Genomic DNA, 26155 nt, shown 5'->3' on the forward strand with positions numbered 1-26155 from the left:
AAGTTCATCAACCACCGTTGGGAAAGAACGCCTTCAGATTGGTTCATCCCTGTCACAGTGACTGGAACTTGAGTCCCCTTTCTTCAGCTTTGAAGAACCTAAAGTTAGGAGTAAACTGCAATCAGGTCAGTCATATTCATTAAAACAGTATTGTACCGATTAGTCAGTTTATGCATACAGAGAGGGAAGGATCATGAACAAAGTGATTAGTTCAGTACACTAAAGAGACAAAGCATCGCTAAGAAAAGAACTGAGTCTAGTTAACACCACACACGGATTTTGACATAAAGAAATAACTGCTGAGGGTTTTTTCCTTGTGGTCCATGAATATGTTTCGTGGAACGTTGCCTGGGAAAAGGCGGAAGGTGGAGCAAATTACATGTGGCTTATACTTTTACTTTCTGGCTTATCCAATTGTCCATCCGTGGTTAAAGTCTTTTCAGTTTTATCCGTGTGGAAAGCCTGTTCGTATCACTGCGCAAGGTAAGATTTATATTCCTTGGAATGGCTAAGTCTCTCAGCAGCGAAAGCTGTAGTTACTTTTCATGTTTCGGGCAGAATGCTTATTTGCGAGATCATTCAACAGAGAACTGAATTCTTTGATTAATGATAGCAATTTATTAAAAAAAAAGGTCCATAACGTAGTTAAAACAAACTTTGCAGAAGGCAGTAATACTAGTGAAACTCACGCTTATTTCAACAACCCTTTGCGAGTGTAATTTAAATAGCTCCTCATCAACAACGGCCCGACTGTGTATGAAATACATCCATAAGTAACTTTAGAGGAATTAGGTTATCTCAGCCATTCTAATGGAGAATTGACAGATATTTCAAAATAAAACCTTCTTTGTTAGCTAGTGTTTTTTGGTTTTGCTCAGTTTTCGTACTTTTGCCATTATTTAGTGATTTCTAGGTAGGGTCAAGAAAATCAGAGTGAAAGAGAAAACAATGCTCTTTGCCAAAAACAAAAGACGATGTTTTCTAAGGTGAAGTCAATTTTTAACAGAACATTCAGCCAATCAATTCAACTTGTTTAATGAAATTATCAGAAAAAGAATTTTTTGTTTATGGTATGAGCCTGTGTCTAAAACAATTAAATTAATACGAGTAAGTTACGGTGTCTTGGAACTAAATGAACCCACTAAAAATGTTTCCTTTAAAAACTAGGTCTCACACCTATAAAATATTTTAGCAAACAACTATTTTAATACCTTTATAAAAAGACGGACGGTAAACAAAAATCCTTTGTTCAGATGGTGGAAAAATCGATAGACCGACAGACACGATATACACTAGGCACAGACATAAAAGGCACCTACGCCTGTGTTTAACTAAAAGCTAAAACGAATCAAATTTACAAGTAATTGAATTATACGGTATTTCAATGTGATTAATGCAATGGAGACTGACTAAAACAAATTGAAAGTGGGTGCAAGAAAACAAAGCGTGCTAAGACCAACACAAGATCTAGACATTGTATAGACGAAGCTTAAGTGCCAGTGATACTTTCCCATTTCCAAAGTGCCTCAACATTTTAATTGAAAGAACTGTACATTTTGACCCAAAAGTAAAACAACACAAAAAATATTGCGCGAAAGGAAAAAGCGGCTCAAAAGCTTTCATTGGAATAGCTACACTGTCGCAGTTGCGGGGGTGTATTCAAAGAGTGCTACCCCAGCCACAGCTATACCTTTGTCATTGTATAATGCTCCTCAAAAAAGCCGTTTCATTTTGTTCATGTCAATAAAGCTTTGGCATGTCATCCACGACCGTACCTGTTGAAACTACTTGACACGAAATCTACTATTTACTTTCATTTCACTGCATCAACAGGTGCCGGGCTTCATTTACAGGCTCCGAATTTAAAGTACTTTGCGACATAAATAAAACTCTGTCAAAAGAGTTCTTCTACATAGGACAGTGACAATTAAGAATTTCTTCCACATGCACCTCAAAATTAGAAAATGACTTCTTTGTAAAACAAGTTACCACAGGGAAACATGAAGCTCGGCAGTGCATTCTAGGCGAGCCTTCAAGGTTAAAAGAGTACTCCTAAATGATGAAGGCAGCCTCAAATGAATCTCATGCTAAATCCTTTCAGATTAAACCTGCCACATGCACTGTCTACAACATAATAAGCATTTTTTAGGATTTGTTTTTTTTTAACATGATGACGAGGTTTTACTCATCTGGACTTAAGAAGAGCAATCGTAAGTCTGAGGCGAGCCTTCACGTATCTCACGTTTGGCTATTGTTTCGTCTTCCTAAGCTTCGTACACTAGGATATCAAACTAAAGCATTTCTGCGTCTAAGCCACCCCACCGTTAAACCCCAATCGCTTTATTTTAGAGATATGAGGGATTAGAGACTCCAGTGATTAAAAAAGGAAAGTTCTAAGACGGTTCGTCAATCCGCAAAAACATTTGGGCAAATTCAGTTCAGACTTCAATTGCGTATTAACATTGAGCTTCCTTTCTTAGAACTATACTTTGAAGATGGCTTCTAGTCAAGCAGAGCAGATGCACATAGGTGGAATACTTTTAAGTATTAAAATGTGTTAACAGTGTGTTACGATCTAGTTATGACTGTACGAGGACATCCAAAATCCGGAGCAAGAGATGGGATAAACTCGCAAATCCATTAAAAGTGTACACTGGAATTCGGGAAAAATAATTTCAAGCCCGCCATTCCGGAACTTCTTTGTCTTAGCTGTTACGTTACCGACCGTTCTCTACGTGAGGAGACAGTTTTCTACTGTTACACCGAGGCAATCAATAGATGGCACGACTTAAAGGTGGCTAAGCTTTCGTCTGAGGACAATACCAAGTGAATTCTCCCCTGTCTAACTTTTTAATCAAAATAATGATGATAATAATAATAATACCAATAATAATTAATAAAAATAATAAATCCGTCAAATACGATATTTCACTAACAATTATGTGACGAACGTGTCGGGGTAGAATAAATTCTCAGAAATTTGTTGCCTAATTTACAGTTTTAGCTATTTGCAATACTTCAGATTGCGTCTGAACACCGCAGTTGCTATTTACGTTGTGTAAGAAAACAGACACCTGCGCCCGCACAGTCGTTGAACAAGAAAAATTTTCCTCCTCCTCCTCTACCGCGGGGCTCTCTGGTATTTACGTTGCTATGCAACGCGCGAGTTGGTCATGCTTCTTTAGTTTGTATTCGTTAACACGGTCATATTTCAGCGGATGCCCTGCTCTAACACAGGTCAAATAACCTTGATATGAAGGGAGTTAAGAGTATCATGTTAAGAACATGATACCGTGTTTGTTCGCGACTTTTTAAATACCATACTAGAGAACTATCAAGTCTATAAGTGAGTGGGCCATATGACGTTAAAAACAACAACAACAACTTGAAGCACGACTTGTATTTGTTTTGTTACGTAAAAAGTCACAAATCACCAAGCTAAAGCACAATCCGTCGGCGCGTAAAGAAGAAGGCTATTAATCACCTCTATCCTGTTTGCTTGCAGACATAATGACCTATATTACTTCTCTTGGTACATTCATGTTTTCTTTCTTTCTTTTCAAGTTTTTTTACGCCTGTAAGATCCTGTAAAATGTCTTGAACAACGTCGCGTCTTGAGCAATTTTTCTTTTGACATTTTTGTTTTCACTCTTCTGAGGAAACCGAGAAATATCCACCACCATTTCATTTGCAAATGATATGTAAGGCAGCCGATGCTCGAGTCAAATTTGGTGCAAAAGCGATTTCCTGCCAAGAAACAAAGATTGGAGGGGAGAACGGTCCGTTGAAGAAGGTTCGCTGAAAGAGTCTTTTTTTTTCAAGCATCCTTCATTGCTTACGTTAATCATTGCTGCGGAGCGAGCGCAGCGAGCGAGAAGCTCTATAATCAGGATTTGAGAGAAATATATAGGGTGGGACGAATTCTCGAATTCATCACTTTTTACCAGAATGCATCGCGTTTCACCAGAGTGCTCTGCACCACTTTTTACCAGAATGCATTGCGCCACGAACAACTCAAATAAAAAACACGAGGAAGTTCGGTGGGTAAGAGCGCGCATTGTTCGCTGCTCAGACTCAGAGTTTTCTTTGTAGAAAATTTTCTACAGCACGGTTAGAGGTCTGACCAAATTTAAAACACGCAGGAGTCTTTCACATGAGTACGATGGTTAACTTGGGGATTGGATTTCAAGAGCCTTTGACTCGTCCAGGCGTTAAACTTGACGAGAAGATGAGCATTTGCTCTTCGACTCCGCAACACAGAGGATGTACAAATTCCAGCTTGCTAGAAGGTGATGTGAAAGTGAGAAAATGTCATGTCATGCTATTCTTGAGAACCTGTATGAGAGGAAAATGGATGTGATTTTGACTAATAGCTTCAGACCAAAAAAGAAATCGAGATAACAAAACATATGTTTTGCGTCCTACTTTGCAGACGAGGACGTGCATAGGCGTTTTGTAAAGCATAATTATGTTCTTTCATTAATTCATTGCCATGGAATGCGTGATACATTGTTTTTACTGTTAATAGCTCGGTTAATGCGGCTCGATCATCCTCTTTGAACGGCGTTTGCCGGCGGAAGTTCCATGGAAAAGGCATTAAATTAGAGACTTCTCCCCTAGGTTACGTAATCAGCCTTTGTGGTGTCGAGTCGAGCCGAGCCGAAGGTGCAGGGTTCGAGTCCTACTCTGTACCCTATCTTTTTTTCCTTCTTATTTTTTCCCGTTTTTTGTGTTGTTGTTTACTCTGAATATATACCTAAATAACTGTTATTTAATAAAATGCAATAAACAGCAAGAAAAGTATCGTGTTTCCAGACAAAAGATAGTACACCGTATATTAAATATATGGATAAACAATCTGAATGTCTATCATTTCCTACAATTTACCGTGGGAAAACCAGAGTTGATAACCATTTGATCATTTTCTAAACAACGTTCCCACGATTTTTTTATAGACTGATAGTCTGAATTATTACTTTCCAACATGTAACTTGGACACATTCAATGTTATTTTCGATTCTTTTAAGTCTCACGCAAGCAGATGGATCACTGCCTAACTAATGTCAGTATCAACAGAATGTGCCGCAGCATTACTAGACTACGAGCAGTCCCCATTTTTCCTCAGGGATAATAGGGCGAGCGAAACGCGAGCGCGCGTGAAAATTACCCCACGCGAGAAAAGGCCTCATTTTTCTCTCTCCCCGCCGCGTGTCGCCTTTTCTCGCGTGGGGTAATTTTCACGCGCGCTCGCGTTTCGCTCGCTCTACTATCCCTGAGGAAAAATGGGGACTGCTCGTAGTCTAGTAATGCTGCGGCACATTCTGTTGTAGTCGTAGTCTACAGCATTACTATCTTTTAGATACCCTAGTTCTTCTGGGCGAATCCAGCCAATAGGCCATTTCCTTGCCGCAAGCCTCTGCTTTAAAGCGAGGCTGCTCAGTCAATTTCAAGCGAGCACCCTTCCTTACCCCCCCAGCCCTCGAGCAATTGTCATTTTCTTCATCGAAATGCGGTCACATGATGGGACAAGCAGATTCATACCAATGTCCCACCCAGTGTACAAAGCAATTAGCAAGTTAACTTGAAAGCAGCAAAAAAATTGCAAGTTCACAAAGTCAATAAATAAACCGTACATAAACATTACTGACAAATGAAACCTGCTCGGCAGCAGTAAAGTGCTAAAGAAGAGTCAGCTATAATAGAGAATCTCCAGTCTGCGACCTCTGAGAGTTTTCCCGATATTTTGGATAGCGAAAAAGGACGTCTTGACCGTCCAAATCATCTTACCTTAAGACACCACGTTAGAATCAATTTTTTTTTGCAGAAGAATCACTTAATAACTGGGACAACCGTCCTATCCAAACTATGGAAACAGTGACAATTTCTCTTCACATGGTCATTCTTCACATAAAGCTTTCCAAACCTGATCCCATGTCCCCTTCTCCGCAATGGGTTGCTTAGTCCAAAATCGCGGGCTTTTGTTCGGTAAGGGCTAAAAAAATGTTAGTAAAACCCAAAGCTTTGAGTTATTTAACCTTTCTTACAAAAGACCTAATAAAGATTGTGCGTATGTACCCCCAGAGAGAGATTACGCCATAGATTTTCCTTTTCAAAACGCAAAAAATTTAAATCTACAAATGACAAATTCTCCACTCTTATGCAGCCCTTTAATGAAAAATGCCCCATCGTGGGATCAATGGCCGAAGGATGAGCACGCTTGTAATTGACAAAGTCATTATAAAAATTATAAATCTCAAAATAATCTTAAAAATGTGATTTCTAAAGTGAGAGCTTTTTTCACGGGTGATACCGTTTTAATCCTGACCGAATTGACGAGGTCAGTAAACAAACTCGATAACCAATTATTTAAGTTAAGCTCTACTCAGCCCCACTGATATTCCGTTAAAGCTTCATTGTAGTAGAAAGAGGATTTTTGAACAAACAAACAAGATCAGATTGTCCTTGACCAAGCAAAGTCGGGAAGGACTGTATCAGGTGTTTGAGGAGGCGCCATATTTCTTAACCGGCCTCTAGGTCAGGAAACATCGTGACATCAAATCAGGAAGATGCGTCTATTAAATAGGGATAACTTAAATACTCAAAAGGCTTTGCAACTTTGAACAACAAAATTCTATACATTGTGGAGGGAATGATGTCATATTTAAGATTTCTCTGATCCGTGAATAAATGCGCAGTTTGCAGTAGATAATATATTAAAAACAATACATCTGTTTCTTTACCAAGACGCGGAGTCAAATTCCTCGGACATTCATCCCCGCATTCAAATTAGCAGGAACTGACAGTTTGTTATTGATGCGGTGGCGATGATTGTCAATAGTTGTTTTTTTTAACTAGTGAATCCAGGAAGCTTTAAATTGCTAGTGCAAACATGTATTTAATTATTTCATCGACATTCTACTTCCCGATATGTTCAAGAAGGTTCTGCTAAATAGAAATACGGTAACCGCTACAGGAACGGTCTTTTACGCAAAAAAGAATAACATTTTGGTATCATCGACGGCAATAGGCCACGTATAATGCTGTTGACAACACAGTCAGTTCAAGCAAATGTTAATCCCTATACACGCGAGCGTGGTCAGTTAAAGCTAAGCTAGTCTTACAACGATATCGTACAAGTAATCCAGGCAAACACGGTTGTTTCTGAATTTTTTACTGAGTACGTTAATTACCAAGAAGATTCATACGTATAAGTCCACTGACCGAGTTCCCGCACCAAATCAAACACTATTTTTGAAGATTTTTTTGAATATATTTTAAAAAGCTGTTTTTGTCTTGTACATAGGTGTAGAACACGTACTTCCTTTTTTCTAGTACTCACTTCAGTACAGAAGAAGATAATAGCCCGAGAACTTTAAAAAAACAGTTGCTCCTTTGTCGGGATACATCTATAGCTAAAACGAGAATGAAAATACCAAAATTCAGATTTTTAGTGGAGTAGAATATGCCCTTTTAATCCCCAAATCCCCATCACCTGCTCATTCTGGGATGTACCCCCATAGCGTAGTTGTTCCCAGTTAATTCCCATCAAAGAAAACAAATTCCGTCCGTTTAAATATCTGAAACCTTAATACAGATCTTTCGCACGATTCACACACTAGTAGTTAGGCTCACAGTGGGTGGTTAGTTTTAGGGATGGTCCCATAACATGACTATCGCCCCAAGGCGTTTTTAAACATTGTGCCTTGAAGTGAGTAAGTGAGGGGGGGTCGGTGTGAGTGAGGTTGAGACTTCGATCACCGTTGCTTGACATATTGTTCACAACTTTATTAATAGAGTTAGACGTTAAGATAAAACAGACTGAAGGACGGAAATGCTGCAAAACATTAATTAAATCCGCTTCTAGGAGCAGTTTAGCCGACGTCTTACGAACGAGAGGTCATTGACAGCAAATGAAGCATCTGTAACTAATTTTACCTCAGAATTCGTACATGAGTGTTTTAAACGTCAGCTTACTCCACGCAGGCAAGGTAATAGCTCCACAAGGAGAAAAACTGTCTAAAGTAAAAAAGGCAAGTAAGGTAAGAACAATCAATTTTACTGTTTCTGTATCCGTTACACAATCGACTTAGCACACTTTGAGGCGTGTCACTGAAAGAAATAAGCAATTTACACTGTCCCTCTAATTCCCTAACCAAACGGACGGAATTATTGTTATTCATGGTATCGCAGAACCCCTGACGTTTGGAAATCGCTTGCCTTTTAATCGATATCATAGGTCAAAAGAACACTAGTTTTCTTCACTAGCTCCTCCACCACGAGTACTCTGTTGAAAATTTTTTAATATGCATGCATACCTTCAGTTTAATTCATTCATGTTCCACATATCAGTTGTAGCAATATACCTACCCGATGTGACAGCCGCGAGATCAGTGTATTCAACCTATGTGGAGAGCTCTTGAGTAGTCACCAATTGAATGAGAGTACCGTAACCCTAAATTGTTAAAATTAAGTTGTGTTTTTTTGAGAGGATCTTGGAACTAAGCCCGTAAATATGGCTTCACTTTTTCAGTGACTATCGCGTTTAATTCAGTTTCTGTGAAAATGCGTTAAGCCACACACTCATGTTTTGAGGCTTCATCCAACGAGGAAATAAGATGAGAGCAAAGACAATTGATGCGGCTACAAATCATGGTCATTTTCATTCATTTCTAAGGGCGAAACAAACTCAACCGTCGACAACAAAATTAATAAAGAATTTAATTCGAACAGAAGAATAAATAAACAGCATAAATACTGAAGAAAACGCAGTTTTAGAACTTTTATTCGAACGCTTACAGATACTAAAAACTATAATTTAAAAGAGTTAATCTTCAAGCAATGGTGGGGACGGAGAAAGATTCTCATTGAATGTTGAACTTAGGGTTGTTTGGCGTCACTTAATTGATGCATGCTTTGCTCTGATCTTCGCTATTAAGTTTAAGATACCGCACTGGGCTCTCGAGTAGTAAAATATTTTAAGGATATGGAATAATCTTCCGGCAATGAGTAAAACTGCAAGGTTATCACTTGCATGATATGGACGGAGTTCTTAATTAAGCTGTAATTTATCACCAGTCAGAAGTTCTTGAAATCCGGAAGAATCTAGAGATCAGCAAGTCAACTAAACCATTTATCAAGGTGGCAAATCGCTGGTTTTAATTTTAAGAGGAAATGCATTTTCTAAGAACATTCATCTTATACTGGTGTAAAGTTAACTTGTTAATTTGTGACCAGTGCTAGGGTATTTCATTGGCCTAGGCTAAACAAACTTAAAACAAACTTAGCCGAGGAACGTTATATGTAGAGAGATGAAGTCATTTTTGTTAATTGGGGATTATGAACAGTTACTCTGAAACTGTGCGAACTTGAAAATCTCCGACAATGTAGGCAATTAGCCTGTTTTGCTTTTCACTGGCAAGGTGAAGATTGATGAGTGATTCAGTTCGCCGGGGGGTACTCCCTTATATAAGCCACATATTTATGTGCCGCCCCAAATGGTAGGGTTTTTGTGCCGTTGTGGTTTGAAAAAGGGTATAGACTTTGCCCATTTTGGTCTGGAATAGGGTACGGTTTTCTAGGGAACTACGGGATTGTATGAACGTATTCATCCTTTCAATACCAAATGTGGTAAAAAGAAAGAGAAATATGCGAATTCGAAAAGGTTCTAATCTAAGTAATGATGAAATAATTTCTTAAAGGCCAGGTCTGAAACGGGTGTGAAAAGTGATAATTTTTGGTCTGAAATAGGGTCAGGATTTGGAGAACCGGTCGGCCCACCCCCACGAAGAATTCCTAGGAGTACTTCCCTCCCCCCCGGAGTTCAGTTTAAGTTTCCGCGCGCGTGGTTTATACCTCTGATCAGTTCCTAATTCAGCTCTAATCTTTGAACCTTGTCAAACCTATAAATTAACGCATTGACTCTATTTAACAGCTCACTGTTATAAAATTAGATCAGCAAAAAGGCAGTGTTTTTTTCTTCACGAGAAGTCAAAGATTAACCGGGAATTTTTGTTAGGCCAAGACGGAACTACCAGTTTGCCAATTTGATTTGCTAGAATTTTTAAAAATACTCGGCGATAAAACTTTTCATTATTTACTCCTTCCACTACTACTTCTAAAAAGTTGTAGACTTAGGTTGTAAGATTTGAATGAACTTGTTGTAAAAAAAAGTCAAAAAACACCGTTCCGTGACAATCCCTCCTACTTCAAAGCACGCGAACAAAATTCATGTGGTTTGTTTTTATATGTAAAACATTTGCTCTGGCAGAGTTCCATAACACACAGATTAAAGTCATTATCAAAGAAAACCCATCTACTAACGTCGAACCCGAACACTTAAAAGTCGTTTATAGCTTACTCCCATGATTATGAGAAAGATAATATCAATTGAAGGGATTAGTAACGAATTGTTGAGGGAATTCCAAATTATTCAGAATTTTTCTTCTCTCTGGCATTTTTAATTACAATGTCAATGATATCGCAATGACGATCACTGAGTGTTGACCACATATTTAACCACAAAAAAAAATATAATTAGATGCACGGTTCCCCTTTTCTGCTAGCTATAGCTAAGCATGCGGTAATGCCGATTCACTAGACAAAGTTACGCCCTCGGGGCTTACCAAGAGGTAGCATATTATAATAAAGAACCCATTAGGAACAAATGTAAATCGTCCGAAGCTTTTTCGCGCTGCACAGTTAAGACTTCAATCATTAACTTAATGCTTAAGCTTTAGAATCACTTCATGATTTGGCCTTGACTGAAAAATTTGAATCACCTACCTAACAAAAGCCAGTTTAAGAAGCAGAGAGCAAAGTGCTCGGTCTCGTGTAATGATCACTTGACACAGGAATTCATTAATATTTCCCCTCAAAAGTTTGATCCACCTCGAGCTTCGTTCCAGAGAGTACCACAGGAAAGTACAGTGCCGGGAACACCGACTCTTCGAATCTCCTGAGGAGAAGGAAACTGTTTTCCCGGATTGGTTTGAATTATCGAGAGGTCCGGAAAGTCTGGGAGAGAAGAGGGAATTACAGTGTTTGACCGGAGGCCTTTGACTTTTGGTTCCAATTAAAGAGAGCGGGGTTCGATGTTCGGGATTCCTCGTTATTGCTTTATAGTTTGCCGCATCTGGATAACCACATTTATTTTTTATATTCCGACTAAAGACTAAAAAACTTAGAGCTGAACATCGACGAACAGATAAATAAATAGCACCAAAGGCGAAGAGTATTCTTGTATTCTGGGGGTACATTCGAGGTTTCCTCTCGCTTGGACACTTTTCTGAGATGACATTCAAATCAAAGTTAGAAGCCCTTTGGGGACGACGTAATAAACGCATCGTTAACGGATAAATGAACTTACCAAATTTGGCGTGTACTAGACTCTAGGGAGACACACATGTTAAGAAGCCAGTTACAGAACGTCGCAGATGTTACAATGTGCACTCAGTACTCATATCATCGGTCGACTCACGGCCTTCGCATTTGTTTGTAAACCCGCACTCTTTGTGAATGTTTGCTAAAACATATACTTTTCAGTCCTTTTTTTGCGTGACTACGGCTAAAGTGAAGGTCATGAAAAAAAGCAGCTTGCCGAAGCCTAGCAGATCATTAAAAAATGACAGTAATTAACAGTCAATTACTTCATACTGCCGATGGGGGGAGATCTGAAGGGGACAACGAAACGAACTCCATTCTGTTAAACAAGAACCGAAGATGTATATCCCCCTATACTAATCAGGCAGATAAGAACCGCCGACTAGAAGGAAAATCTAATTTCTTAAAAAATACTGTTATATTGTAAGTGGGTAAATACTTGAGTTGGTTCTCGGAAGAAGAGAACAGAACTTGAAAACTTTTCATGCGTGTCTCGCTTTCTAACAATTTTTTCGGCCACTAAAGTAACCCTCTAACCATTTTAGCTCGAATAGCCTTAATTGATACTTACGAAGACAAAATTATTCTTTGTATGAAATTTTTTAAGTAACACCAGCAGCCGGATTTGTACTTGTTTCTTTTATGTAATCGCCACTTGTATAACTAAAGCTTAAAAGACCTGAATGAAATTAACTGAGTGTTTCAGCTGGAAGTGGAGATTTCATCGCCTTTTCATAATTCAACCTGAAACAGAACGATTGCCGCGCCTACGTGATGAAGAAGACAGTACTGGACTGCATTAATACGACTAACCTTTAATCTTGGACAGAAAAAAATGGAAAAGCAAACCTCCCTAAGGCTAAAAGGGAGACCATTTTCCGATCTTTGATGGCTGCCCGATTTAAATTAAGGCCTGATGTAGAACTGATGATGATGCGAACGTATACGTTCGGCACGCAAAACATTTATCACACTAACTCATAATTAGGAAAATAACAAGCTGACTAGACAGATGACAGCCCAAGGCAGTGTTAGTGGTAAGAATTTTAAATTGACTGATTACGTTAATCAAGAAAATGGGTTGGACGGTGCATAATCAGACAGAGCTAGTGGATAAATTCTCAGTCTGCAACACATTGCTGTCATTGCTGGAAACTTTTGCTTGGAACTTAAGACAAGTTTAGAAGGAGCATTTGTTCCAATATGCTATTGAGCGGTGTCTGTCTTGAAATACAAGATATTGACCCCTTTCAAGACAAGTCAAGTTTCTTTAGTCTTATTTCTACACAATCTTCGTCAAAAGGGTTTGAGACACGTCCCTTTCCCTCTACCTTTCGCCAGGGAATTTGCGAGTGACCGTCCATTCCCAGTTGTAAATACGGCTTTGTCTAGGTTCCCCCCTTCTCCCCCCCCCCCGGAACAAAGTTGAAGTCCATACATTTTGAACGATTTTTGAAAAGATTTTCAGTAGTTTTTGACCTGTAACACCCGACACTGCCCGGGGAGGGGGATTATTAGAAAAAGCACGAATCATGTAAATAACCAAGTTACCCAAACGTTTTGACCCGGATTGTACTTTGTCTCCTCAATTTAGAGTACGCTCAAGTTTAAGAGCACCCACCCAAAATAATCTGCCAAGTGCAGGGCAAGACTCAATCAAACAGCATTACTAAACAATAATCAGGAAATACTTATGAGACTGGTTTCATTAAAACTCCACCTCCTTAAAGGGTAAAAGTAATACAAGACCCCTTTTTATTGGCTAACTACCAGACCGTTAATCCTTGATGTCCCCTCTAAGGAGCATGTTTACATTGGCAATGGTTGTCTTTTCTTTTCTCTGCTTTGATGCTTTATTAGGTTCAAAAGGCAGAAAAACCAATTGCCCCCTGAACTCAGGGGTGTTACATCTGTCGACCAGTTCCAGACGCAGTTGAAGACATACTTATTTAAATTAGCCTACGATGTTTGATTTTAGTAGCTTTATTTAATTTTCATTTTATCTTATAATAGTTTTTAACTCTAGTTTGTTACCATATTATTGTACAGCGCTTTGAGCAATTAGTGGATACCGCGCTATATAAGTGTCTATTATTATTATTATTATTATTATTATTATTATTATTATTATTATTATTATTATTATTATTATTATTATTATTATTATTATTATTATTAAAAAGTTTTTATAAAAAAATGAATAAGACCCTGAGCTGTACGCAATTTACCAGGGATTCGGAAACTTACAATAAGGAAAATGTATAGTTATGGTTGCTTGCATCGAGATAAGTTTTTTTTTTAGCGAGTGTCCTGGAGCAGTAGTGATCAAACAGTTCGAACGGTTTTTCGTCAATTCGGACGTTATGTGCATTGGTCAAATGAAAGCTTCAACATACCTCGTCCCCCGCTCATACCCCGGGCATTTGGAACCGGGAAGAAGGGAATTGATTATCATAGGCTTCCGGGGAATGGGACTTTGACCCCCATGCATAAGGGGATGGGAAGTTAGACTCTAGCTTCGATTTTTTGTGTCTCGGTGCTGGCGGGAGGCGTGATAAATTATGGCTGAGGCCGACATGACGAGTTTAGTTGATTTTAAGGAGAAAAATTGCCGCTTCTTGCCGGAACGGTTAAAAACCAAAGGATTACACAAGCTTTTCTCTATCTGCAGACTCGGCTTCAAGAGCATTAGGAAGCTACAGTAATACTAGTAATAGTTGACACTACAGCTGCCCCCGTTCTGTATATTGTCGGTCAATAGTATTCTTGCTGGTTGCGTAGCTCTTTGAAATATACCGATTCGTAATGAAGATTTTCACACATATTCCATACAATAGGTGCAGGCGCGGATCCAGGATTTTGAAATGGGGGGTGAATTTTTGTGATAATGTAAATGAAATCAGAGAAATCAAATATTATATGATATGTGAGGGATAAGAAAAAAAAAGAAAGAAGGGGGCTCAGAAAAAGGGGGGGGGGGGGGAAAAATTCACCCATTTCGCCTCCCCTGGATCCGCGCCTGAGGGGAGATAAATACAGGAAACGCAAGGTTCCATGAACAGTTTCAGCTCGATTTACACAGCTTTGATCAAAACATTCTCAGTTTCGAAAATGGTTTATTCTAAACTGTAAGAAAAGATTTAATTAGAAGTTGAATTTTTCGCTATTTCTCTTTCCCTTTTTACATTCAGTTCATTTTATTCGCCGGAAAGTAAGGCTTAAAAATTAAAAGGACGTTTGATCGATTCATGCTAGCGCATTCTAGTCTTACTTGAAACTTTATAACGGAAGGATATCTGTGAGCAGGGAATAAGTCAGCACAGAATTTTATTGTCTGCGAATTTCTGTAAATGTCCATCAATCTGCTAGTGATAAGCTAGCCGTTGTTCACTCGTCTTGCTTGTTTGGGGCTAAGTCTTATTCCGGTCAAAGAGAGAAAAAGAGTGTCTGGCAAGGTTTCCAATATAAATCAAAGATTTGCGAACTCGTGTCTGGCAAACTCTCCAAGTGTTTATATATACACAGTTAAACGCACCTTATAACCTGCCCTGTGCTTAACGAGTGTCTTTTGGTCCATGACTTTCAAAATAACTGCTCCACAGAATGTCACTGCGTAACGCAAAAGGGTATCCAAGTATGAATGCACAATAAATGTCACAAAATCTACCTGAGCGGTCCCTTCGGGATTTTCTGTCTTTACGTCATCTTAACCATTTCGTACTTGCGGGCGCAAACAATAGCAACGTCATCATTACCTACCGATTCCTCGCGTCCCCAGTTCGAGCAAATCGAGATTTTTTCTAGTATACTGACTGTATATTTCAACTGTAAGTACTGTCCTTAATATACGCGCGAGTTACTAGGGTGCCTCCTCGGGATTTCGCCTCTGGGCGAAATCCCTGCGGAGGCAATTAAAAGAGTAGTATGGTACCTATTTAATTTCCCCGGGGTGGGGGGCAAAGTTGTTCCGCCTTCTAGGATCTTCCCGGTACTAGGATCTTCCTCCCTCAATATAAAAAAGCCCCCTAATTAAATATCTGACGGGTTTGGCAGCATCCATATTTCGCCTGGGGATAATCCAAATATAACCTGTACAATAGATAATCCTGCAAGCTGAAAGAACACCAAATATAGCTAAAAAACACACTAAAATGATAATAATAGCATTCTCAATGAGTATTTAAATTTTGAACAAATCGCGAGTTGTAATAGTCGCAAGTACGTAATTTACAACGCTACTTGCGAAGGCGCATTATAGGATTCTTCAATCTACAAGTTGAAATTGAATGGAATGCTGCATTGAGTTCGAAAGGACATAAGCGCGTGTTCGTAAAAATTCCAAAGATTTATTTCGTGTAGCCAACTGATTACCCAGTCTCATAACTTTCATTCAGGATACTACTAAAAATGTACTTCGGATTAAACTTCGTTATTATTCGATTTTCATAATTCGTTTCAGACTTCACAAATGTTCTTGGATTCTCTAATATACTCTTTCCGAACAAGTTGCAAACATAGCAAGAAACTGACAAGAAATATGAAAATTGATCCAGAGGACTTTAACAGTATATTCTTATAAGCTAATGTATTCGGGATTTAAAACGACCACACCACTCCTTTTTAATGTAATTACATTCTGAAGAAGAGATACAAAAACCTAATTCCCTCCCTAGGGAGGAAAGCAGACGCCTTTTCCGGATCCATTACATACAGTATTCGTCACTTTGATTTTCCCGGCAGTCTTTGCAGGTTAAAGGTGACTGGATTTCGTTGTACTTTCGTGTTTCCCTCCTAAGCGAAAGTAAAATCAAGAAAAGGGTCGTCTAAAATAATTTCGCAAAGGTAAAAATGCAATTCTAATAGGAATAACAAAAGCAAAACAAGGGGAATTTTGCTCAATTCATTTATGATGTCGCAACTTGTCTATTTGCATTTTTAGTTATCAATAAGATTGTTATATCATACACTCGATCAAGGGTAATTAACGCCCAAGCACTGTTTTAAGCCGAACTCATTGAGAAGCCAAACTTTCGGTTTCTGAAATCGAAATACCTGTCTGTTAGCCATATGTTCAACTGGCGCCACACTTTTTTGTCTTAAGTATCGGCAGATACATAAATAACCCTATCCACCGAGCCATTATATGGTCTCTCAGATTCCAACACAAACATAGATTCAATATTTTTATGTGCTTAATAGGAGAAGGAATACGACTTGAGTGAAAAATGAGAAAAGCACTTGAGACATGGGATAACATAAATAAATAGAAAATCACATGCATGTGCGCTTTCTTGTGGCTCGGAAAAACATTTCTTAATCTGACTAAAGAGCGAAATAATAGATCACCTTGATCGACCCGACGACTAAAACTTAGTTTACTCTAAACTGAACAAAAATCTGACCTGGTGCTATCAATGGTTGAATCTTCGATTGGAAAGTTCAACAGACCATCACGAAAACTTTAAGTAGGAGACTTTCACTCGCGATTTCAGGCGACCAGAATTTTATTTTCTCTCACGGAAAGACGCGCTAAAATACTTCCATGGACCTCTCCGGAATCAATAAACCGCATTGTAGCGAAAGATAACAAAAGCGTGAGTTGTAACTCATCTTCCTTAATGTATCATTATAGGGCAAAAGCCGCAAATATATCCATTTTCTCAACAATCTTTTTGGTGATCATTAAGCGAGGAAAAGTGAGACGGATTGATGTTTTGTTAGAAAACAATATCACAAATAGCCTAAAATCTTCTCACAGCGAACCTTTTAAATTATTAGTTACGCTGAGTATCTCTGGTTCGATTTGATAATCAACGAGAAGAAGTGATAAGTAAGACGCTTTTAAATCTTTCATGACAAAAGACGGTTTTGTTTCTTTCCTATCTATGAGGACACGCGAGCATTCACGAGACCACGGAACAGCGCAATTGCACTTGTGGTGACCTCTTCGTAGCAATTTCGCCCAAAGTACAGATTTGCTGTTTAACCAGTTAAATTCTCCCGCAGCCTTTTTTAAAGTGATCATAAAAGAGCGCGGTTTAAAACCACCTTAGTAGCGATAACAAAAAGCCAGACCGGGGCAGTATTTGACTCTCAAATTTCATTGGACCTCTCAGAAATCCAGCTAAGAGAAAATTAATCAAAGAACAAAAATCATAGATAAAATAAATCACTGTACACAGTCAGCCGGTAGTTTCATTAATACTTTAAACTGCAGTAGGCTGAATGCTAAAATGCGTTCCCTTTTATACCACAGACTTTTCGACCAAAGCTGTTACGTTTGCAACAAGTGAAAACTATTATTAGCTTTACGTTTCTACTGGTAGTAGAATGTCAGACGATAGTCAAACTGACAAGGCATCAGCTTTAAAAACCATCAAACTGTGGTCAGTATACCGATATCAATTCAAAAGTTTGTGTGTTATAAACAAAAAAAAAATACGTTACTTAATAAACAAGAAACATTGTTGTCATGTCTTGACTGCAAGGAAATCCAGCAATGTATTTAAATCGCTAAATCCAGCCATAGATTGTCAGTGGTTTATGGTAGGTTCAAATCCTGGCTCCGGGGAAGGGGGGAACTCCCTTATACAAACCATATACTGTAGGTATGTCCCCCAAAGGGGAAGGTTTTTACGCCGTAGACTTTTCCCATTTTGGTCTGGAATCGGATATAGTTTTCGAGGGAATTACGGGAGTTTATGAACGTATTTTTCGTTTCCTTTCCAAATGAATGAAAAGGAAAGAGAAATGCGAAATCGAAATGGATTTTAAGAAATCTTTTTGTTAGCGTTCTAGCCTAGTCTAGTCTTTTGTTAGCGTTCTAATGACATATGAAAACATGTATTAGGCGTTTTGCGACCTCCTTCAAGCCTGAAAACGGGTGTGGAAAATGGCATTTTTGGTCTAAAATAGGGTCAGGATTTGGAGAACCGGGCGGCACACCCCCACCAAGAATTCCCAGAAGTTCCCCCCGGGTCCTGGCTGCAGACTGAGTTAAATAACGCATTAAACAGTAAGCATATGTAGCAGTCATTTTGAAACTGATTTTTTTGGGTAAATACTGTATCATTATTTAAAATGAAAAGATCGATCACCAATAGAGAGCTTTCCCTATTTCTTTAGACGAGCCATTTCTCTGCTAACCATATGTTTAGTAAGCTTCTTTCAAGAATGTTCTCTAAGCAGCCGGCGACAGTCCAAAAAAAAAAACTGCCTCAGAAAAGCAATGTTTATGTTCTTTCTCCGATTCCAACATAAACATATATTCAATATGTTCACCTACTTAACAAAAAAAGAAATACGGTCAGTTTACGAATAAGAGATACTTCCTCAGGGGGGATTTCGCAAATAACTCAAAACCTGGCACGTATATCCCAAGTAATTAGGGCCAAGTAAACACTTTTTGACATAATTTAGGAAATAATAAATCACATCTAGCATGCGAAACATAAGAAAGATAGTTTACAGTACAAACGCTTCGACGGGCGCTATAAAAACGTTACACTGAGATCGACTAAGACAAACTTCAACAAGCCAGCGGTATTGAAGGAACGACCATAGCCTCATTCTCTTTCAAAACTGGTAGGTTGACATTTTACTGTAGACATGTTTCAACTAAAAGAAATTTTTGTACTATGATTGTGAGTTTCAGCACTAAATATCTTTCGAATCTGTGTTCACTTTTCCTGTCTGTTCATGAGGTAATTAATTGCTCTTCGCAGAGGAATCGCGTCACAGTTTTCGATCTTCAATAACAAATCTTACCAGCTAATAAAGTAAGAGAAATAAATAAGAGAAAACGATAGAAATAAGCTCCCTCTAATTTAAGGAGGAACAAATTTTTCAACCGAAAAAGGCTAGCTGTTACGATTGTGACACACCTAAAAGAAAACTTTTTTATCGCATTTTGAAAACCAAATAAGTATAAGAGAATTAAGATGGATCCATCAGGAAATTGAGTAATTTTAATTTTCAGTGGACAAAAATCTTGTACCAAAATAATTCAAACACTATCGCGTTCTTTTTTTACATTTTTCAAGGGCTTTAGATATAATTACTTATCTGTTATAACACCAAGGACTATTTCTCATTGGGGCCCGAGAAAATAAATGTCAAATCTCAGTAGAATTGTGAAAACATATTAAGATATTTTCTTTGGTTTTATTACAGGTAACTAATTACATCTATAGCCCTTGAAAAATGTAAAAAAGAATGCGATACTGTATAAATCATTCTGGTACAAGGTTTTTGTCCACTGAAAATTAAAATTACTCAATTTCCTGATGGAATCGGTCTTAAAAGCTTACAGAATACATGTTTCATAATAATCCAGAGTTGGTTGGGTTGGGCGTGTTTGGCACAAGTGTTCGAGCGCGAAACGTATTTTTGGGTTTCAATCTCTGCTATTCAGTCTTACTGGCTTTCGCTGTAAGGGATTAAAGGTGGTGTACTCAGCAGGATTAAAGAATATCCACTTCGCTTTGTGTTGACTACTTGTTTATTCTTGTTTTCTAACGTATGATGAATTCAACCACCATAATATCAAAAAAAGAGAGTCGCCTCAATAAAGAGATACTAGTAAATCAAACAACCATTAATAGCAAATGTGTCAAACGATTCAGGAATAAGCTATGCATAGGGTTATGTTTTCTGGTTGGCACGTTTTATACTAAATGAAATTCTGGCGTTTCAAACAGTGAAATGCCCCTTGCTGAAATCTTTCCTGTGTTATCCTTACTTATTGACCAACGCGCATTTGCGCACACAACAATTATACTTACCTCATTTAACCGATCATAGAAGCCGACTTGGCCTTGGGCTGGCCGGAGGAATGCTCAAATATAGCTTTGTGGACGGACATTCAGTTCGAAGCCGATGATATTGCTATGCTAATCCTCTTTGTAAAATCATGAATTAACTTCTCTTTGCAGTTCTTTTAGATTCAAAACAATAATGTGGCGTATAATTTTAAGATGGTTGACCCAAATGCATAGTTGTCGAGTTGTACATTTTCGATCTAAAAGTAGCTTCTTTAAACAGTCTGCGAGGCTTAAGGCTGTGGAACAATGCATGGCATAAATTTCTAAAGTCGTCGTCGTCGTCGTACTTAAGTATTTTTTTTACCTTTGTTCAGCTGTATCGATTAAGAAATCACTGAGGCAAGTAGAGCATTTAAGGTTTACTAGTTTGATACAGACTCGGCATAAATACAAGTCGATGAGCACATTTTTAAATGTGTTCATAAATCTAAGTCCCAGCTTCTTTTACTAATAGCAATAATGTTTAGTTCAGAAATCACAGAATTACACTTTTAGTTTCACTTATATTTTTGCTCATAGATGTCATATGCACAGCTTTTAGGCCCCAGCGCAAGCTCTAAAAACTACAGTGCCTAATTAAAATGTATATCTAATCGTATATATAGGAGAAAATAAATTTAGACGAATGACTCATTAAAGAGTCCGAGTGCCTGAGAGTACGTTAAGACCAAACAGATTCCTCGTAAGATCTAACCAAAAGTAATCACAGAGGACTGCAAACTTTCTTGTATGTCCGTGCAGAAATCTGACCGTTATATTAGGACCGGTAACCACACCTTTTTAAAACTCCAGACAAACGCGGATTAAAACGCATTGACATGATTTTGGCTAAAATCTCTGGCTGAATCAGGCTCATCATATCATGATCCTATGATAGGCTTTTCCCTATCCCAAAATCTTTCAGCTAAATAAATAGCACGATGTTATCATCCTTCGACAGCTGGAGCGGTGTCCGACAAATTGAAAAGGAGGGTATAAAGCAAGGTGAGTTTAGGCCTGCTTCCAAGTGAAAAACAACCAACAATTAAGAGGAACCAAACGATTAACAGAACGAAAACACCATAGAGATCAAGGATTCAGATAAAAACTGGACTGGGCTGCATAGAGGCAACACAGGTAATCAAAACATCCTGAGGCTTTTTTTCCACGGGGGAAACCGGAAAGTTCCATTGAAAAATCTGCATTATTCCGTTTGGGAAACTACTAAAAGAATATGATGACATTTGAGTTTTACTGTTTTGAGTCTATTTAGCTGATTGGCTGCACTCTATAGCTAATCCTTTTCTCCAAAGATATGGTGAAATCATTTGTTCAATGCTTTGCAACCCTGGTTCGTCCACCAGGCCGACAGAGTTTTCAATTAGTATTTCAAGTAGCATTTTGAATGAACGTGAGCGTCCCACAATTACCAAGAACATGCTTTTTTGGCGAAAGCACGTACCTCAATCGCCAAGTAACTTGCCGAAACACCTCTTCCGCTTTTTGTCATATTCGCAAGACGAGAAAAGGTGCTCTGCACGCATGTAAATGAACACGGATCTAAAGCGTTGGATCTAAAGCCGCCTTATTTTGCTTAAACAGTCAAAACAACAACAAAAACCCTTGTACTTAGATTGGTCCTTCGCTTAACCGTTAAACTAACACGTGCGATATAATATGAAGTACTACCAAAGAACAGAGTAAATGGAGACCTTCTTCGCGAAAGCAAACTGATTGAGTAATGTACTCTTTTCAACTGAAGCTATTTCCTGATCTTCTTGGAGCTAAGTTTGTTTCACTCAATTTCGTTTACGCTATTAAAAATTTTGTTATCCGTGAGAGCAGACAAGAATGTTTGATTTTTTTGTCAACTGGATGACCGCGAAAGTGGATTATTTTAAGGTCATCGGCACAAGTTTTTTCCCACGCGCCAGTGAACCAGTTATCTGGGATATAAATGACAGGAGTTTTGTTCATTTTTACTCTTAGCCTTGAGATCTACTTAAAGCACTTACACATGGGGATATCCATTCAAAAAATCAGCGGCAAAAATCTTCTCTCTCTTGTGGAATATAATTTACATTCATGATAAATTGTTGCTGTCCAACAGGTCTTCCTTATCCTACAGAATAAATCCGCATTTACACCAGCAGGTTCTTAGTGAAAAAAAGGGGTCATTTCATTTCCTTGCCAAGAAAAACTTGCTACAGTTTTCGATTCATGTAACACTACCAAGGACAAGTAGCTAGTGTACTGATAATCTGCTAACTGCATGCTGCTACCAAAGCCGACTCAAAAATTATCCTTCTTTTCTCTTACGTCCATTATTTTCTTCAGATTTTCTCCATCACTGTACTTTGCAGACTTTCAAATTAAAAACGAAAGAAACGAAAACACTTAAAATTAATCGAGAAACACGTAAAATTAACTTAACAAGAAAACAGTTTCGGTTTTCTTTGTTTCAAAGCTGCAAACAAAGCAATCGCACGAAAATTCTTTCAGGAAACTTTATAGCAAATAGAATAGACACAATTAAGACTTAATTGGTTGGCGCCAACGGATACCATAAAGCTTCATAACTGATTTAACTATCTCGTTACCACCCACAAAGACACGAGTAAGTACTTTTAAATTACAACAAGGTTTTTGGAATAGGGCGGAAGGAAAAACATCCTTTGGCGCTGCGTCATAAAGTACAGATGACGGTGCCACGCAATTAAACGGAGCAAACCCGCGGCGCAGCTGATTTCATTGCGCCACATGCGCCGGACTTCCGAAATACAGCGTGGCTCATGCGAATCTCCGTGATGCAATGGTTTACAAGTGGCAATAAGAGGGATTAACTTAATAAAAGCTGTTTGCTGATCGCAAAATACAAGGCCAAAACCGTTAAATACTGTTTAACTTGAGACATTTCGAATACCTTCATTCTTAAGCAAACCAAGCGCGCGATTGAAACACAACTAGTTTAATAGAATAACCAATAATCTTAGTAGAAATATTTTAGGTTTGACATGTACGTGCTCTCACACTGAATGTTTCAGCGCCTGTTATCCAATGTCACACGAAAGACTCTCCACCTATCAGAAATATCAATCCCCAAAAGTGTATGAAATTCTTCTTACGCTTTTTGCAGCTCGTGGGTCAATTAATTTATAATTAGCATTTTATCGATGAGGCGGATCGGGGTAAAAGCACGCTGACAGCTTAAGTCCTTCATGACGGATAACAGGCGTCACTTAGCCCTGAAAATCGTGAAAGGCTTGTCCACTTTTAAAAGTATCAGTTCCCTAGGTTAGAAGGTTCTTAAACTCATTAGCCCTTTATTAATTTCGTTAACAAAGCTTAATTCAAATAGCACTCTTCAACAAAGAAATTGTTAAGGCTCCACTCTTGCCAGGGAGCAAACATCAGTTAGCATGGTATTAATAAATGTCACTTTTCGTGATAAAAAAGGATTAGGGGTATTAGGGGATAAATGGATTTTCAAAAACAATAGCCAAGGATGGGAACACGATAAGAGAAGCCATGCATATTAGGCAGATCGCTGAACCGGGTAAAAAGCTGTTGGAGGCTGCTCACTAAATCCCCGCCCCCAGTTGACCTGATAAATAAGGTCCTTGTTCCTTGCTGAGTTTAACTCTAAGTAAAATACACGTTCCGAAACATTACGAGCAATTAACACTTAGTACATTCAGGTCAAAAAGAAATGACTGTTCACCGGTCTCATTACAAGGCGACTCGCTAACCACAAAGGATGTGTTTCGTTTCATCTCATTTTCAAAAGCTACAGAATCTATTCGAGTGAAATTTCCCTACATTCGCTAAATTGCAAGGTGAATTAAGAAACCAGCTCTATAGCCAAGACTGCATGTTAATCATCTGCCAGCTACTAAGTATGTTAAAGTCGTCTTTTAAAAAAAAAAATTCTAGAAACCACAGAACTCAGCAAAGCTGTGGGACATTTCCGCGATGTGCCAAATTGTACACGCATCAAATGGTGTTCACCTCAATATCAGCTTAGGTTGGCTGACGGAGATAGAACGCACGCTTCTCGGCGAACCAGTTTAATGCTGCTATCACAGCGACTAGACAATTCGTCTCCCTTAAATAAATACTGGTCGATCATAGTCGGATGTAATGTATTTATTTTCTGATCTTGATTTTGGAACAGTGTGATAACTGGAGTGACAGACAAGTGAACTAAAGAAGCATTCGAGTTGGACCTCTTAACAGTTGGCTTCACCAGTCAAGTTACACGCACCACTAGCAACACGACGCGGAAAGAAGACCACCAAGTGACAATATAGAGACTGAATTACCCAGTGCACTAGCAGTCTCGTGGAAATGCGTAACTTCAGGTTCCAGGGCTTTTCCACGATTCTCGCTGCCTGTTTTCTGAGCAGTGTTTTACAAATTTCTTCCAAGGCGCAATCTTGGAACCCTCTCCTACCGGATCCAGCTCCGCAGCCTGTCGGTGCAGCAAGGGACAAGCTTAAGCTCAGAATACCAACAGAACCAAAGAGCTATCCCAGCGACCCAATAGAAAGCGACTTCGACATACCCTTGCTGAAAGAAAAACTGGGCAAAGATTACGATCAAGTAAATACCGCCATCAACAAAGAGGAGCTCCTCATGAAGAAAAACAACTACAGTTCCACTCACGGCGACCGACAACAGGACTTTGTGCGAAAAATGTTGGTCCAAAGCATGCCGCAAGAAATAAAAAACCTCAATTTCAAAATGCCCGGGATGAAAAGATACCTTGGATCTAAGGCGAGTAAAAAGCTTCAGCTCTGGCTATGGCAAGTGTCGCATTGCCCTGTTCTTCCCAAATGGAAAGATCTAGGGGTGCGTTATTGGCCTCGTCACATTAATGTCGGGCGATGCTCAAAGAAAGCCACATGCTCGTTTCCTTCTGGGATGAGGTGCCGGATTTCCAGTACTAAGGACGTGGGTGTGCTGCGATGGCATTGTCTTGACAGATTCGCCCAAAGGAAGGAGACTACTTGCATGTGGCTGCCATTTCACCACCCCGTGATCTCAGAGTGTAAATGCAAGTGCTTACAATGACGAGTCTAGTAAGCAGTCCATTTTTGGTTTCCCGGGTCTCGCAAGTGAGGTGGCTGTTGTAGCTGAAAATCAAGTCGAATTCTACAGATAAACTTTAAGAGAGGTATAGGTGAGGGTACAAAAATACAAAGAACTTGGACTTAAACAACTACATTGAGTTGCAAAAATCTTCTGTGCGCTTATTGTTTCGGGTACGGTTAGCTCCTTTTTTAATTAGCCCTTTCTTAAGTGAACAAAAAGTACGTACAGCGCACGCTTCTTGAATTAATCGAATACCTGGGTAAAAATAAACAAATTCGCACCTCATTCACTGGCTTTCAGTAACACGGTGTCAAGAAATTAATTACATAATGTACAAAATAGACTTAGTGCAGTGTATGTAGGAATTTCAAGAGGTGTTCGACAACAGTGATGACTGAACGATGTCCTCCGCGTTTGCTTCTTCATTAGACAGTTCCTAAGTTTACCTTATCCTGAGAAAGCCATCAGCGCCTTAAAAACACACTTCTAACGTGCCCGACACGCGTAGATCGGCGTGCAGATAGAGAGTAGCGTTTCCGGCCGAACTCAAACCACTACAGCTAAAATCAACAACGCTAGAAAAGTTGTCTTTAAACATTAACTACATACACTGACGAAAAAAAAAAAGAATCAGTTCGGGCGCTGGTCAGTCACGAATTGAAAAGGACAATCAAAGGATAACTTAAATCGCGAAGACGCCGATTATGTCCACCAGTCAAAGAGATATGATATGATTAACAAAAAAAGTGAAATCCATGAAGTTAATTTATTGTAACTGATATGAAGAAAACGTATGTAATTTGGAGAGTGAGTTACTTATAGTTTTATATATACGTATTATAGTGTCGCCAATAAAAAACATATTGATGTACAAAACGTTA

General features: G+C 38.7%; 1 protein-coding gene across 5 annotated transcripts; it reads left to right on the forward strand.

The window, feature by feature from the left end:
- On the forward strand, positions 1-26155 carry LOC140941407 (noggin-1-like). Of its 5 annotated transcripts, none has more exons than XM_073390403.1 (2): positions 1-125; positions 24355-26155. In XM_073390403.1, the coding sequence occupies exon 2, from the start codon at positions 24528-24530 to the stop codon at positions 25251-25253; it is 726 nt and encodes a 241-aa protein (XP_073246504.1). In that variant the 5' UTR covers positions 1-125; positions 24355-24527; the 3' UTR covers positions 25254-26155. The 5 variants fall into 5 exon arrangements, with proteins under 5 accessions (XP_073246504.1, XP_073246505.1, XP_073246506.1 ...); XM_073390404.1 differs by lacking the exon at positions 1-125 and adding an exon at positions 7920-8039; XM_073390405.1 differs by lacking the exon at positions 1-125 and adding an exon at positions 18811-18963.

The sequence above is a fragment of the Porites lutea genome, chromosome 6, assembly GCF_958299795.1.
Source record: "Porites lutea chromosome 6, jaPorLute2.1, whole genome shotgun sequence".
NCBI lineage: Eukaryota > Metazoa > Cnidaria > Anthozoa > Scleractinia > Poritidae > Porites > Porites lutea.